The 17,166-nt window shown below is 34.9% G+C and overlaps 1 protein-coding gene across 1 annotated transcript in view; it reads right to left on the bottom strand.

Moving 5' to 3' along the window:
• Positions 1-2,291: 2,291 nt before the first annotated feature.
• The window catches only part of LOC132943468 (E3 ubiquitin-protein ligase MYCBP2), a 280,697-nt gene continuing 265,822 nt past the window's right edge, over positions 2,292-17,166 (bottom strand). Inside the window, 21 exon segments of the mRNA XM_061012481.1 lie at positions 2,292-5,936; positions 6,483-6,753; positions 7,497-7,679; positions 7,760-7,867; positions 8,002-8,193; positions 8,468-8,743; positions 8,851-8,979; positions 9,413-9,646; positions 9,714-10,031; positions 10,033-10,047; positions 10,146-10,406; positions 10,479-10,607; positions 10,675-10,865; positions 10,938-11,052; positions 11,134-11,364; positions 11,439-11,529; positions 11,603-11,922; positions 12,334-12,581; positions 13,220-13,364; positions 13,438-13,697; positions 15,000-15,585. Coding sequence (XP_060868464.1) covers positions 5,821-5,936; positions 6,483-6,753; positions 7,497-7,679; positions 7,760-7,867; positions 8,002-8,193; positions 8,468-8,743; positions 8,851-8,979; positions 9,413-9,646; positions 9,714-10,031; positions 10,033-10,047; positions 10,146-10,406; positions 10,479-10,607; positions 10,675-10,865; positions 10,938-11,052; positions 11,134-11,364; positions 11,439-11,529; positions 11,603-11,922; positions 12,334-12,581; positions 13,220-13,364; positions 13,438-13,697; positions 15,000-15,585 — 4,419 coding nt within the window. The 3' untranslated portion in view covers positions 2,292-5,820.

The following is a 17,166-nucleotide window of genomic DNA, read 5'->3' as shown; positions in this document are numbered from 1 at the left end:
CTAAAATGTCCCGAAACTTAAACAGAAAAAACTATTCAAAATATTTAGTTCATTAAAGAATGATTATTCATGGGGCACCAAATTATCAATTTTCCAGTCAATACAAATTATTCAACTAGAGTTACAGTACTAAAAAAAAAAAATTGAAGAGAGGTGTTGGCGCTGTAGTAAACCCAAAAGCCATTATACTATTTTAAATAAAATAAGTAAAATAATAAATTATACATAGTATAATTTATGAGTAGAAACGTAGGTATTAATATAATCCTAAATAACATAATCCTAAAGGGCTAAGTAGATTGCGCACATCTGTTGGTCACTATGTAGCGTACTGTAAAAGAGGGCCTAACAATTGGGAATTATTTGATGACACTATCAAAAAGTCAAAAGCAGTCAATCAAAATACAGTTGTATTGTGTGAGCTTCTGATTTATACAGTATAATAAAATAAATTATCAAAGCATTTGTATACCATAAAATGTACAAATAAAACATTTTGATTAACTGAATTCAAATTGTATAGGTACTACATTAAAATAACTTGACAATAAATTGTTATCTATTTAAAAAAATTCCAACCTCCAAGTGTAACCAATTTTAAAAAATAAAATTTAATAAGATTGTTTACGAAATTTCTATTAAACGTTTGAAAAACTCTGTGTAAAGTTCTAATAAATACTTAAATATAATACTGCAGAAGTGTAATGAGTGGGGAATAAAATACTTCATACCTGTACTTATACAATAGGTGCCTATACCAATGGAGGTAGGAGGTATTTTATGATTCAACCAGCTTCAGCTGCCTGAGAAGAGGCCGAAAACTTATTAAATTGGGATAATAAAGCAAAATTATATGTTGATTTTGATTCAACGTGGATGCGTCTGAGTAAAACTAAAGTTAAATTAATTAAAATATCAAATGGGGAACTTTATTTCAAAATTTTCTTAACCAGAAATTACGTTTCGAAAACCTTTAATTTAAAAATATAAACTTGGTGCAACTCGAATTTAACTTTGTACACAGTTTTGTATTATTACCAAAATTAAAATCTTAGATTTAAAAAGAAAAATTTTTACGAATTCTCAACTCAAAATAATTTGCTAACTTTCGTGATTTTTGAACTTTAAATGCTTATAAAAAAAACGCGCAAAATAGTCGAACGTGGTTTGTTTGCGAACCAGACACGTGCGAATTTCCGGGTATATCGTGCAAATTCGTGCTAATCACGTGCTACATTTTGGTATATCGAGTTTGTTATTATTTTTAATTTTTCACGTTGGGTGGTGCTGGTGAGACGTCTCTCCAGCACCGCACATCATTTTTTGTCATAGAGTTGTATACTTTGTCATGCAAATTTTGGCGATAGTCATGCAAATTCATGCTAATTACATGCTAATTTCCTGTAAAAAAAAATTGTAAAATTTTTGAATGGGTGGTGCTGGAGAGACGTTCGTCTTAAAAATTCTGGGGGGCTACAGCACACCTAACAAAACTATTAATTTAAAATAACCTATAAACGCCTTATATCTAAATAAATAAGGAATATTTTTTGGAGGGGTCTGAATCGTAGTTGGGGGGTGGGGGCTATAGCCCCCCTCTCCCCTCCCCTGTAGTTTTGCCTCTATACATGGGCCCTATATATTTGGTCGCACACCCACCAATATGTACCAAGTTGCGGCACTGGTACAGTATTTATAATTCTTGATTTGACCTTTACGAACTGCTCGTCGTACGATTTGATCTCTACTGCAGTAAGGAGTCAACGTCGTCTTATCACCTACAACTTGAATAATTATTGTCAATTGAACATTTTAAATTAAATTAGTTAATATTATGATTTATATATGAATATTTAAGCCGCTTAGAGGATGATAAATATAATTTATTTTATAGTGAAGTTCTAGTTATTACCTTAAACACAGCAATGAGAATTATATCGTTCTGATTGAAAGTTTTGAGACTTTTATATGTCATCATACGAGAAATGAGTCTTAACAATCTGATCACTAGCCACAAGGATATCCTGACTTTAGAAGTTTCAATGCAGCTTGTTTCATACTACAAACAGGCTCTACGAGATTGTGAACTTAATAATTAGTTTTTATAAATAATGACAAAAAAACTACGACACAGTAGAATCTATTGTTCTATAATCTTGTACAATTATGTTGTATCTATTTGCCTTTATTCAAAGTCATTCTTCCCGTAGGAAACTGTTTTTGCGGACTATTTATAAATTGGAGCCTCTTTTCGAGAGTAAGTGCAACAACAACAAAAAAAAAAACATCTATTTATATTAGATCATAGTTGCATTTTATTTAAAACATCGAACACATAATATATTGCACATTTAGATTTTGGTAAAAAGTAAATATAATATAACTATTAATAATAAGGTAATAATAATTGAGGAAAAAAATAATTACAAACAACTTAAAACACAAACGAAAAACCAAAACGTAATAAACATTATAATATTATGCTAAGCTTTTGGAATTACATCTTGTTCTAAACGAATACATTTGATGAAAACAAATTAATAAAATAAATCACGCGAAAAAAAACTCTATTTGAAACATGTTTATCAAAAACCGAGTTTAAAACGCAGTTGGACGACGGGGGGCGACGGGGTGGGGGGGGGGGCGACGATGTGGGACAGCGATAGAAATTAAAACTTTTTTATTATCATTAAACAATCGCATCGATAAATACAATTTTATAACAATCGATTACAGGCGCTTTGATGAGTATTCAACTCAATAACATATTTTTAATATAGCGAAAAATCACGTGAGCTGTACATATTATAAGGTATATTATTGTAGCAGCGTCGTGATGAGCAAATTTTTTTCTTAGTTTTCGGGAGCGTATTGTGCCAAACATTTTACGAGCGGTGGAAAAAAGAAATAACCGTACACCGATATGGCGATGTACATATTGTTATATGTTTATTTATTATATTCTAAACGGTTTGAAGTAAGGTGCGCAACAATATGTAAGAAAAAACTGCTGAGTGAACGTTGAAGTTCTTTACTTCCGACAAAAAAAAATAAGAAAACTATATAGTATTAGTAAACATTATATAGTTGTGGTCGAAGACGCGAATCGATTGCGCCAATAATCGAAGGCAAAATAAAAAAACAAATTATAATATTAAATATACGAAACAAAAAGGTTATACATCAATTGCGCCGACCTAATTCAGAACATAATAATATTGATCAATGTGTGTTTGTGTATCATTCGGTAAAGTAATACGATGGGTTCGTATAGTATTATTATGTGGTGACTTTAGGTGAAACTTACAGTAAAGGTTAATTCGGATCCTATTTAGTTTTATCAATATTATAAAGTATCTAATCTCGCTGACCAAGTTAAATTATTATACGATTCATACAACATTAATGATTTATTGAAATTGGGTTGTACCTACGTGTTGTACGTTATCGAATCACTAGTTAATAAAACTATTATTTATCATATTAGATATCGCTGGGGTCAGAACAATGTTTGGTCATTGACTCAATATTTTTTTTTTCGAAATAAATCGTCATAGTGTGATTGTTCCGTTGAACGTATGACCTCTGTGTCCATGCGTGTGTTTAGATTACTTTTGATCCGTATAGAGTGGATACTGGGTATCTTATGTCATTGTACGCGAAGTTTTTTTAATGATTATATAGATAGTCAATAAACGGAATTTCCAAGAAACCTACCTTGACTTTGACTAAATTTGACTAACTTACTATTATGCATGAAGTAACTGTGAAGAAGAAAATTTAGAGTTATGAATTAATTATGATTATACTATTATAATAGTACTTATTTTATGAGTGTACTCGTATATTAAAATTAAAAATAATGATCTATCTTTGACAATCGTGTTTGCTAACTATTTTATAGGCATTTATTTTATTACATATAGTCGTTACAATTTCAAAAAATAAAGTTGATTTTGCAGTTGGTACAAATACGTGCTTAAAATTTTCGATATTGTGATAAAAAAATGTCCCGTCAAAAACAAAGAAACACGTCTTTTCGATTTTTTTAAATTCCATATATAGCAATCCACAATCGTAAAAAAAACCTTAAGTACAACAACGCATAAGATTCACACAGTTTATTATATTATAATTATGTACCTATATAAATATATTTTGTACTAATGTAAACTACAATTATTTACGTTTACACGGATATTACAATTGATTTTTATTTTTTTTCTTTAAGTCACAAAAGCCTCGGGGCATCATAATAATATAAAATGTAAATTCCGCAAATAATTCATTTAAAATATATCATGTCTCATTGTTTTGTAGCGCAATTTATGTGTAACTTTCTGATTCGCGGTGGTCCATAAAATACTCGGCGCAATCGACGAACACTCGTTAGCATTTATATAGATAATAATATAGATCATATACACAGGCAGATTAGAGAAAAGATACTGAGCTCGGTCGGGTACTTCGCCTTTCCGATATATATAGGTACCGGCCGTATGTTATACGCGTCGGTACCCTCGAAGTTAATTAATAATTCAATTTTAAACTACCTACTGCACGCTTATTTATAATAATATTATTGTCTAATCGTATCGAAACTGCTGCGCAATAGAATAAATGTCGATCGACAAACATAACGTAACAGACGAAAATAATTGTACTATAGAGAGACGACGCTGAGATTCAAACGAGATTCAATCGAGGGGGACAATGGACGGGTGGGTTAGTGGAGCATATATTATTATATTATTGTAAAGAGAGGTATTTTCGTGATATTTCTTTCAGCATTTGCATAACGACAATATTATTACCTATTAACCGGTAAACGTACGAATATCGTCAAATGATAACGATATTATTATGGTAATACTGTCGGTCGACGTACAATCGTTGATTGGGTACGCTGATTGTTTACTATCAGTTTATAAATTTCATGTCGTTATTTTACTGTATCACGAACAGACCTTTCTTTACCCTATACGACCGCGACGCGACTACGATAAGTACGTGTACGCGGTACATATAATTTAATAATAATATCATATTATCGTTCTATACACGATAACAATAATACTTAGGTATTCATAAAAGGAGACAATAATAATATCATATCGACATTGGCACACTACACTTAAACATAATAATTTTTTTAACTACAACAAACGAACATATTTTATAATTATAATAATAATAATAATAATAATAATAAATTAAACTATGTGAAGATTCGCGTAGTACAGACATTGCGGATTATAATGAAGTGTACGTAATATAATCAAGATAGTCACACAATGCTAAGTGTATCGAAATATTGCAAAAGCTGACAACGTAAATAAATTATAAAATTTAACAATATGTCTACGAATACGTATTTTGACTGCAGACGACGCGTAATATTACGAGAACTCTGCTCGATCCGTATAATGTTATATACCAGAGGATACCGGTTCCATTTGGGAGTTCCAGCGCATTTATTATTATAACGATTCTATGGGTACGGATTTAATTTAAAGGTGGCATGTGTGTGGCATTTGATTTGTTGTTGCGAGGAGGAATCGATTGCTGTCAAAGTGTTTTTTTTTTTTTTTTTAAGGAGTTGTTTGAGAAGTAACAATCGCAGTATTTTTCGCGAGTGTGGTTCTCGACCTTCTGGCTTGTCACAGAAACGGCAGCAGAAAGACAGAAGGCAGAAAAATGTATGGGTATTTTTACAAACATGGATGAACAACAATTATTATGGACCGGGCAGAGTTCTGGTGCAGTGTTATAAATGTTACAATACAGTAATATTGTGATATCGAGTCGTTATAGTTTTTCTTAAAACGTATGAGCATTTCGGCACACTCCACACCCCAACGCGAACTCTTCACCCGTTGGCGGATGTTTGACGTGCAGTGGGCATTCGTCTACGTTCAAAGCCGTCGCTCTCGGGCCTGCCGAAACAAAGACAATGTCAATAAACGATATAGCTAGTTGACAAAACATTTTTAAAATATGATTTTGGTCAATGTTCTAGGTAGATAATGATCACCCTGTTGAATGGTCATATATTTTACTGTTTATTTCATCTATTTTTCGAAAATGATTTTTCTCAAGCTCATTTGAATGATGATACAGTACATTTTCATGGTAGAGTAAGTTTGTAATATTTTTTAATTGGGTTAACAGTAATTACAAGTGAAAAACAATAAAAATTTTGAACACGTCAAATGATATTATTTTTAAAAAAAAATGTACATTGTATTTGTGAGATAGTCAGTGCACAATTATAGAAAAAAACCATGCGCTGATTTTTTTCAGTCTAATATTAGACGAGATTAAAATCGATGTAGTGTTTATGATTATTTTTTTTCATACCGAGTACATGTGAATTTGGGTGTTAGGTATGTCCTCATGCCAGAAACATACGTAAATATTTTAGGCAGACAACGGAACAATATCATATATGTATTATTATTATTACAACAATAATCGCATACCTGCGGGGCACGGTGGTAGTTCCTGGGGCAACAGGTTGGTGACTCGCTGAAAGTCGTCGTGGCAAGCGTTGCAAAAGTGGGTCGTCCCGAAGCAGAAGAACACGGCTACCGAACAACAGTACCGGCACTTGTACTCGAGCAAGTCGGTGCCGTGTTTGGGGCACATCTGAGCTCGGGCCACGTCGCTGCATCCGCCGCACACCAGTTCAGCGGGGTCGTAATCGGTCCCACCCACGTCCAACTCGCATCGAGCTTCGCCACCGTAGTAGGCCTGCGAAACGCAACGAAACGATTTATTAAAATCTCGTTTGTGTGTGTGTGTGCGTGTGTGTGTGTGTGTGTGTGTGTGATGATATCGTATATTGTACTAGTATTCTTGCAAAACAGTATCCATACAGATTTTAAATTAAGGGAAATCCGAGTCAAGGATCATCACGCGGGAGACTTGACCATGACTCGTGCGTAGGTGAACTCTATACAGTTAGTCTGGTAAAGTAATTAGTAATCGATATTGTAAATAGTTTTATAACGTTTAAGGAATTTGTATTAATAAACTTATAAAACGCATAGAACTGAGAAGTGAGAAGTATTCAAAATGCTAAAGACTATAATAAATAAGTTTGGATAAACACATATAATATTATTAAGATGAAATATTGATTAAAAATAAAAATTCTTTAGTATTAAATATTGTAACTTCAACTTTGTGTGATAGTAATTAAACGTGGTTATAACATTAAAATCCCATTTTACAAAAAATTTTAATAAACATAAGAATGTAGTTTTTTTCGTGTTTATAAACATCCTCCTAACTTGGTTTATATTATTTCGATATATTTGTTTTTTTAAAACAATTTTGCTCTCAGTGATATTATTTTTCCTTCGATTCGTGATTACGAAACTATATATTTACGACAAGGGCGCCCACGGGGGTACGGGAGTGGCCATGCCTGCCCCCCTCCCACCCGGTGAAATTGTCTGCGAGCGCCCTGATTGACGATGTGCTCAACTTACTTTTGTACACTTGAAGCACACATAGTACGCATACTTCTCCATGGCATATACGGCCGCGTGATCGCTTTTCATCGTACAATCGCCTTCGTATTCCAAACGCATCAGAGCCTTTCGCTTGACGTCGGCCATCAGCTCCCTGATCGGGTCCAGGACTTCGGCAAGGCACGCGTGCTCGATCTGAGTCTGTCACACGAGCACAAATATAAAGAGGTCAATCGATTGGTGTCGATAATAATATATTATGCTACACGCGCGATACTCACCTTGCAGATAGGACACTGTTGAAATCCGAACGTGATCCGGGGTCCTGCCCATTTGTTGATCAGCACTCTCTTGCAACACTGATAGTGGAACACGTGTCCGCAGATTAGCTGAAACGATAATAATGTTTTTTATAGACATTTTTTTCACATTCTGCGCCGCATCGAAGGTTGATCTACTTTTTGCGTTTATACTCGCAATCGATCATTATTATCGTAAATTGTCTCTGACCATATAGTTATACCTGAATGGACGGTGCAGCAGACAGGGCGTCCGTGAAGCAAATCATACACATGTCATCGGCGTCTTGTTTGAGCGATGGATTTTCGTCGGAGGCACACCCATGCAAACACGGTAAACATTTCGTCTCACCTTTGATGCCCCCGCACAAATGACCACATTTCAATATTCTTTGACATCCGGTTTGCGCGTGTAACTGTAAATAATTTTATTTAAACAAAGTGATCGAACGGAAATGAAAATATGATAAAGTAAACGTAGTTATTGAAAAAAAAAATTAATATATAATATAATATTATGTTCATAAAATTGTACGATCGGAATAAAATTGATTTCGAACACCACGTTTGAACTGTTTAAATCGAAATTATAAACGCTGTTTTTTTTATTTTTTATTCATATCACTGTGTGGGGGACTAGAAATATAAATGAATATGTACAAGTAATGACGATAATATCCATTTTTATACCTGACACTCGTCGTTGGCGCAGACGTTACCGATGGCGAGCAATCCGTCGTTGCTGACCATGCCACAATACCGACAGACTCCGACTCTGGCAAGTTGCAACACGTTGGCCCTGGCAACCGGTGCCGATAAGTCTGAAGAGCCGGACGTCGTATCGCGAAACTCGACTAACGCTTGCAAAGTGGCCTTGTCGGCTAGCGCAAGTAGCCAAAATAGTTTGGTCCGTCCGCATCCTTCGTGCAAGTCGACTCTGATTGCTTCTTCTTCTTCTTTGCACACCTAAAAACGCAAAACGTTAATAATGTATTATTTGTCATCGTGTCTCTAATCTTGCAAGCGTGTAACGATAGTAACGTATGTGTCGTCACCGTGTTTAACGTATTTACTTGTCTCTGGTGATGTTTGGTTTTCCTGTGCAAGTGTAAGATCCTGTCGCAGTCAACACAAAGATTTCCACACGTGAGACATTGTATCGATGCTGCGGTCTCGCCGTCGTCGTGATTCGTACACAGCGGCTAAAAATGTATTTTATCCGTTTACTTAATTGTATTATAATATAGCATAGCAATACTGCAATGCCATTATACCGACAGATAAATTCAAAAACGTAAGTCGTGGTTGCTAATTATTCCAAATAGTCAGATTGAATAGGATTAATTCGATTATACGTAGGTACAGTGTATTGATAAAAAATTGTCGGGTCGACAAATCGACAATAACCTAACAGAGTAAACTAAGTTTTTAATTTCAATGATGTCTGCCTGGGAACATGCAGGTTTCTATGTTTCAAACTTTCAACCACAACTATGGGAAAGTCTTTTTTACCGTATTATTTTTACACTGGGTCTTATAATTGTCCTAAGTCTTGTCTAAATGAAGCTTCAGACATTTTATTGTCACCTACGGTCATACGGTCTAACGCCTAGCTTCTTGAGATATTATACTCACTCTCGGTGGAACTGGCTTCGAATCTTCCGGTTTAAACCACTGACCAGACGATAACCTCTCTGCATGCTCCGGATGCAACACGCAGTGTGAAGCAAGAGCCAACCACAATACGGAATTTTTGATGCACGAATCCATTGTCCTATGCTCTTTGCTTATTCTTGTCAATTTCAGAATGTTTTCGGCAATCGCTGCCCGGGTCGTGTCAATCCAGTTTTTGTTACCGCCCAACTTTCCCTAAACAAAAATAATATCAAAAGATTATTAGTTATTTTATTCTGCATCCAGCCCTCTATGGCCTTACGTTTGACAAATCCCATAAGATCTGTATGATGTCATCGGCCAGTTTTCTGTGAGAAACCCCTTTGAGATACCACAACGAATCGTCTTCGTCCAAATCGACGTCATGGAGCTTCAGCGAATTAACGACTTTGCTTCCATTCGCACCCTTCACTTTCACTTGCAATATCAACGCTTTCGCAATGATGCCCAAGAAACTATCGAGCAGTCCTACCTGGTAGGTTTTATACGGTGGGCTTTCGATGGAAAACCCGGTAGAAGGTAGTCGAGATCCGGTCAACGAAGCCAACGCGCTTGGAGATACTTCAGGCAATACTCGTTTTGAGCAATAACGTTACCTGGAAATCAGTTGAGTTTTAATTAATTGTTAATATTATTGTTATATTGTTTATATTTATTATCTTTCAAAAATTAATATCGTCCAAAAAGTCATTACTTGTCTTTGGACTCTGGCACTGCCCGTGTGTAATAAGCTCAACAAGTTCGACAGCAGATCGTATTGGTTTGCTAGATAAGATCGACCGACGTTGCTCCCGCTTAGAGCTGATACCATCGACAGCATTTCGAAACAATAAGAGTCAGTCGGTGTGACCGTACCATTGTTGGATGTGGTATCATTTTTGCAAACGGACTTTTCCCACTCTTCGCGCATTAGGATTGCTTCCTTTTGGATGGCGTCTACTATGTGAGTGCATACCTGGCGCAAAAAAATATTACAAATATTATAAGCAAAACGTGTCGATCACATTAAGGGTTTGAAAATGGTTACTTGTTTTTGCAAATGGGTCAATTTGCTTTGACTGAACAAAATTCCGACCATATGCTCTTTTAGATCTTTGCTGTCTTCAACACTAGAATCCATTGACGTCATTTTTCCTTGTATTAGTTTCCCGAAAACCTTAAGATGACAGTTGAATTATTGTAAAACGATTCATGTGTAAATATTTTAAATATTTTTTCTTTACCTGGAATGTGATAGATCGGAACACTTTTAGTGTTTCATTTTCACATTGCCGATGTTGTATGGTAGAATAACTGTATTGGCGACCGTGCGAGAGAGACTCTCCCGACACAGTTCCGAGAACTTTGATTTGTCTTACACGCACCGACGTGTCTGCCCCTCGTGTTTCGACGCAGAGGACTTTGTGCGATTGGTCTGCGAAAATATTGGATAAGTCGTATATTAATAAATCAATGGTTTGTGTCTTTTAACAACCGCGCAAATTACCATGTATGTAAACTCCAAGCCAACCACTGAATCGAGTATCGACATCGATTGTTTGTATTTTATTCAGCTGTTCGATGGTTTGGCCGGACGAAAATACTACCGTCGATATTTTGTTCTATTCAAAAACAATAATTAAACAAAAATGTTTTTAAGACCCATAAACGCCCACTCTGCGAATAATGTGGTATATACTTACATTTAAATCGCGACAATTATCGAAATGAACGTAAAGTGCTTTCGGTTCTTCAGACGCATGATTGCATTGTATCGTGATTGTTTTGAATTTGTTTTTGTCGTCTTCGCTTGATTCCCAAAACGTTTCGGTCGTCCGATCGATTAAATTTGGGACCATTGCCGGTCTGCTAGTTGCAGAGATTTCTGTATTTTCTGTTATATCTTTGAGTGACGACACAACGAAGTTATCAGTCTGTTAAGTAAAATACAGTAACGTTTATTTCCCCATAAAAGTACGCTAATTATAATAAATTCATGATCGCTTACTAAAGATACACCTGGTTGAGTGTCTTCGCAAATGTCTTGATAATCTTCACTGTGCGACAATATTTTGCTGATATTACTAAATACTTTACTCCTTGAGAGCGAAAAAACCGGAATAAAAATTCAATATAACTCCAAAATATTAATTTATTATTACTGTCAATTACCTGTGCAAAAACATGTGATCGGATGCGGTAAAATTAATATCCCAACAGCGGACGGCCATCATCTGTAGCGCAGACCCCGGTGGTAAGTACAGCATCAGATCGGAGACAGTCTGCAAAAACTGATAGAACACCTGCGGTAGTGGGTTGACGGATTCACCAGCTAGGTATAAATCACTTAGAGGATGTCGACATCGTGGGTCAGTGGAGTCATTGGTCCCGTCCACCGTGCGGACTTCGGCAGACAGCGCTATCACGAACCACCACAAGAGATCGTGCAGACACGATGCTCGAGACACTTCATGCAGCAACCAGTTAAGTGCCTGATAAAATACAATGAAAAAATTAAACTAGGAAACCAAAAAAAAAAGTTTAAAGTTGAACTTGAAAAGTTTAAAAAAATCAATTGAATATGATATAATATTGTTTTATAGGTAAATTTATAATACTCTGTACAACCCCCTCTGAAAATAAATCCTAGTTGTGCCACTGGAGAGTAGTTCAGAAGAAAACAGAAAATATAGATTTATAAAGATATATAGTATGCAGGTAAATATAACAAAATTTATAAATTGTATTCAATTTACTTTCTGAAGAAAAATGCATATGCTCAAAGCATTAGACATTGAACACTTACAGTACCTACTGGTTATAGCAAACGTATTTGTGAATTTTTAAAAACATATAGTTTCTCAAATTCAGTAAAATCATAATATTAATACTATTATTCTTACTTGTAGAGCGTAACTGCGGCATGCGGCTTTCCTCACCGCTTGTTTCATCGCCCATTTGAGATCGGCCAAATTGTGTGCTTCGACAATAAACGCCATCGACGGTCTGTTGAAAACGTTTATTTCGGACACATTTTCGTTGTTCGATACTATACCGTCGGCTGAACAACCCACCATTGTAGTGTTGTCGACGCTGGGAACGAGCGCCTGTAGGGCCGCCGAGGGCATACATACCATTGATAATCCATTGTCTAGAAGATAATCATATAAAATAAAAATATTATGTCTTTATTCCTCCTCATCTATTTTGTGATACGCTATCGTGAATTCACTCGTGATATTTTAAATTATATAACTATTTTAAGTTGGCAGAGACCAGAGTCATTTGCACTAAATGGCCTATATATTATATTATTATACATGTTCTTATATTGTATTACCATTGATTGTATTCTATAACTTACTATACTATTCTATAATCAACGGTATTACATAATATGATACAGCAAAATATCTTACTGATTCTGCATATTTTTGCTTATGTTATAAGAGTTCATATTTTCATATTTACAATGTAATATTTTTATTGTAAATCACTAAAAACTCAAACCGGAATAATAAACAGTTGATAATATACCCATCTGTTGTTAAAAATTGAAATAATCAAAAAATATTTTTTAACCCAGATTAAAGTTGTCAATTGTTTTTTTTATGTGTCAGAAAAATGTGTTTTATATAGCACTGTATTGAAAATGTACCAGAAAATAACTATTTTCCAAAATATGAAAAAAATCACGAAAATCGAAAAAGTTGCCGCGAAGTGTACTGTCCGATATAGTACAAATGCACTCCACCGTGTCCAGTTTGACGTTGATCAAAGACTACGTACCAGGGTCGATGGCACTATTGATCCGTTTTCGACGGTTAATCATGTCTTGGCGTCTTAGCGGTGACTTCTCGATGTCCATCGACACAGACCGGTGAAAGCTCCGCATCACGGTTCCATCTACTACATCTTGGCCCGCGGACAAAATCTGGACGGGCAGAAGAACATATTAAAAATAAAAACGAAAACTCCTGTTGAGGTTGAGATGAATAAATATGTACCCCCGCTGAATCGCAGTCGTGAAGTTGCTGTAGAAGAGCATCGTTGCAGGTGTCGGAATGCAGCAGTTCTTTACAGGCTGCAGGAGTCTCGAGGCTGCCCAGACATTTGAACTCGCCTACGGACCAAGGTCCCGATGTTGAGGTCGGTTCGTCGCCGGTCAGTCTCCCGCCGCTAGTGCTGGCCAAGTCCAACAGAAACATTGCGTTCTCTTTGAACGTCACGTGTAGGCTGTCGACCAGCTCGTCGTTATAGTTTATTCCTGATTAAAATGCACAAATTATAATGTTTAAATATTAATGATATTATAGGTATACATGATGTAATAGGAAGACCTGGCAAATTAAATAACTTTTGTTCTAATCAATATTTTTCTGTTTTTTTTTTTTTTTTGATGTTTGAGCTACAAGTATATAATAATATAATTTTTTTTTTATTTTTAATATTGAAAACAAAAACTTTAAATTGTTTTTTGAATAATTCAAAATAGCCAATATAAATCTGATTTTTAGAAAACTTTAATGTAAAAACGTTTATCTAAGTAAGTGGTTTAATTTTTATGATTTTTTATAATGTCAATAGTTTTTGAAGTAAGACTAATTTGAAAAGTAACAAATTTTGAAAAATATGTAGATTTTAACGAATGCCTACTAATAAATTCTCTTTTTGAATTTAAAATGTTTTTTACAATTAGATCAAGTTTAACGAAAGTTATGATATTTCAAAAAAATAAAAAAAACTAACTACATAACTTAAGAAAATGTTTCACAATCAACAATTTTCTAAAAACCAGACTTATAAATTGGCTATTTTGAATTTTCAAAACATCAGTTTTTAATTTTTAATTTTCAGTATTAATAAATAAAATTAAAAAAAATTATATTATACATGTAACACAAGTGTCAATAAACTATAAAAATAAAAATATTGATTAAAAAAAAGGTTTTTTCAGGTCTTTCTAGATCCAATTACACATTAAAAAAAAAAAAAAAAATGAACGTATCCAACAATATGAGCATTTGGAAATCCATTATCTTAAGAAATATAAATCACTTTATTATTATTAACCTAACGAATAGCTCCACAGAAATTAACAACGTATAGTATAATACATTTCGTCGAATTGCAGTAACCATTCACAGCGCTTATATGCATCTAAATACTATCTATACATTACGCCGTGTCACTAATTTTTTCACGTTTGGCAGTGTTATAGGAACTCATAAACCTTGTTTATACACGTACATTGACCATGATAATTATTGTTACTCGAGTAGTTTAAATAATAATTTCAGTTTCATATCGCGGATGACTTGAGAACTAATTTTTATATATTTTACTTTCTCGTAAAATCAATAAATCATCGTGCACGCACAATGTTGACGCATAACATTCCGCCTGAACATTTCGAACAACTTTTAAAAACGCTGTAATCGTCGGATATAACCGTAGAATTCGATTCCGAGAATTCGCGACGGATAAATCTGTCACATCGGAACATTGTGATGATCGCGACGACGCTCGACGAAGTGGGTGGTCGGGATGGATATAATAATGTACTAACCGTGCAGCTGTTTGGGCTGCAGCGGCTTGGGGTTCCAGCCACCACGGTCGTCGTCACCTTCGTCGTCCGAGTCGGAGAAATCATGACCGTCGTCGTCGTCGTTGGCCGCGGGGTAGGTGATCACCGTCTGTCGAGCGCCGGTCTTCCGGGCCCGAGGAGCCGATCCTGCCGAACCGGAAGCGGCGGCCGACGGCTGTGGCGGTTTGGCGCGCTTCATGTAACCGCCGCGGCAGGACTCGCAGAGCAGATACCACGCGATACCACCCTCGCCGCACGCGCCCGACCAACCGGTCTTGTAGGTACCGTTGCTGGTGTAACCGCGCCCGCCGCTGCTGTGACCGCATCCCGGGTGAGTGGTAAGCATGTGATAGGACACGGGCACGGCAAACGTGTCGCCGCACAGCTCGCACGACATGGGCTCCTTGGCCTGGTAGTTGGGCATCAGTCGCCGGAATATCCGCTCGTTGTGAGCGTGTGTGGTCGGATCCACTGACGATCTGTCGCCGTCGTTTTCGCCGTTTTCACCGCTACCGTCCGCTGTCCGCCTAGGAGAAGACTTGCGGACCACTCCAACTGAAGTTATTATCTGCGAAACACAAAATTTATATTTTTCTAGTAGATTATAATGTTATAGGTTTCATAGTTATAGAAAATAATTCAGATTTTCCCTAACCTTGCCCCCAAACACTTATGACCACAAACACCAAATGAGCAATTTCCCCCTATTCATAAACCCCTCATCGCATTATCAATTCTATATCTATAGCTGTATAAGTTTAACTATTTTTGAAAAATCTACTAAAGTTATAGTAAACTTTTTTTGTTTCGCAACAAATATACGTTCCACAGCAGTCTCGTTTGTTTCTCCGTATGTTTCTACCCGGCTATTGCATTGTAAAGTAAAATATTCCAAAGAAAATTTAACAGATTATGTTAAATTTTCTTTGGTATTAATATTTATCTTATCAAATATTCAAAAGTAATATCAAAATCCTTACGTTTTCCTTATTTGGTATTTATCTGTCACTGATATAGACTGCGGTATCAGAGATAAAAAATACTTTTATAGTTACGGCTACACACCTATTTGACTATATAGGTAACAATTATTAGCTAATAATCATATTTTTACTTTCGTCTTTTTAATAAACTATTATATAGATAACGTTTTTAAAATGTATTCTATTATTGAATAGAAATATGGAGTAACATAGGTGTAGCATAAAAATCTATAATTGCATTTTATAACATATTTAAGTGGAAAAAAATGTGTTCTTATAATAGTATAATAAAACAGTACCATGTGTTTTTTGAACTTGGATAAAAAAAAACGTCAGTTTGAATAAACGTCTATTATTCAGACACTAAAACTGGACACTATTCTCAGAGTCCATAAAACACTTTCAACCTCATAAATTCAGTCTGAATCCAAGCTTACAGTCAAAGGGTATGAAAAAGTCCTAGAAAATATTTGCAAAATACTGCACAAGAACGTACATAAATCTAACGGAATAATATTACGCACGTCGGTTTATTCATCCGTAATAGATACATACAACTATTTATATCTAAGCGTTTCGTTTATTATTTTACCAATATTTAACATGTTTAGTTATAGAAAAAAAACTCATCGTTTTCAACAAGATCTGTTGGTAGTCTTTCTTTTATTGCCTTCGTTGTTTTGTTATATTATTCTAAATGTAACAATACTGATGCGAAACCAGCCAATAAAGACAATAATGGAAAACTAAACAAATACAAATGGGAAAATTAATTTTAATAAATTATAACAGATTCGTATTTAATATTTTATATTGTACGATGAACATAACTTTTACGAATGTCGTAAAGAGAACATTATTATTCCATGAACATTTGTTACCATTGTGACTTTTATTCCGTAAAATATTTATGCCATTGTACTAAATTTTAATAGCAACGTTTACTTATCCATCAAATATTTTAAATTATATTATTTAGTGTACGAATGAAATGATTGTATTTCGATTGTATTTTCTAAAAAAAAACCATGACATTCAGGTAACCGAAAACTATATTTTATATTTTAATTAAAAACGGAATTCAATTTGGCCTGTAGAATATTACAGTCTGTTTGTTAAAAAAGAAAAAATAACCATCAAATTAAATTGTATAGGACATGATCATT

Source organism: Metopolophium dirhodum, chromosome 4, assembly GCF_019925205.1.
Source record: "Metopolophium dirhodum isolate CAU chromosome 4, ASM1992520v1, whole genome shotgun sequence".
In the NCBI taxonomy this organism is placed as follows: Eukaryota; Metazoa; Arthropoda; class Insecta; order Hemiptera; family Aphididae; genus Metopolophium; species Metopolophium dirhodum.
The sequence above is the reverse complement of the archived record's forward strand: the minus strand, read 5'-3'. Positions and strand labels throughout refer to the sequence as shown.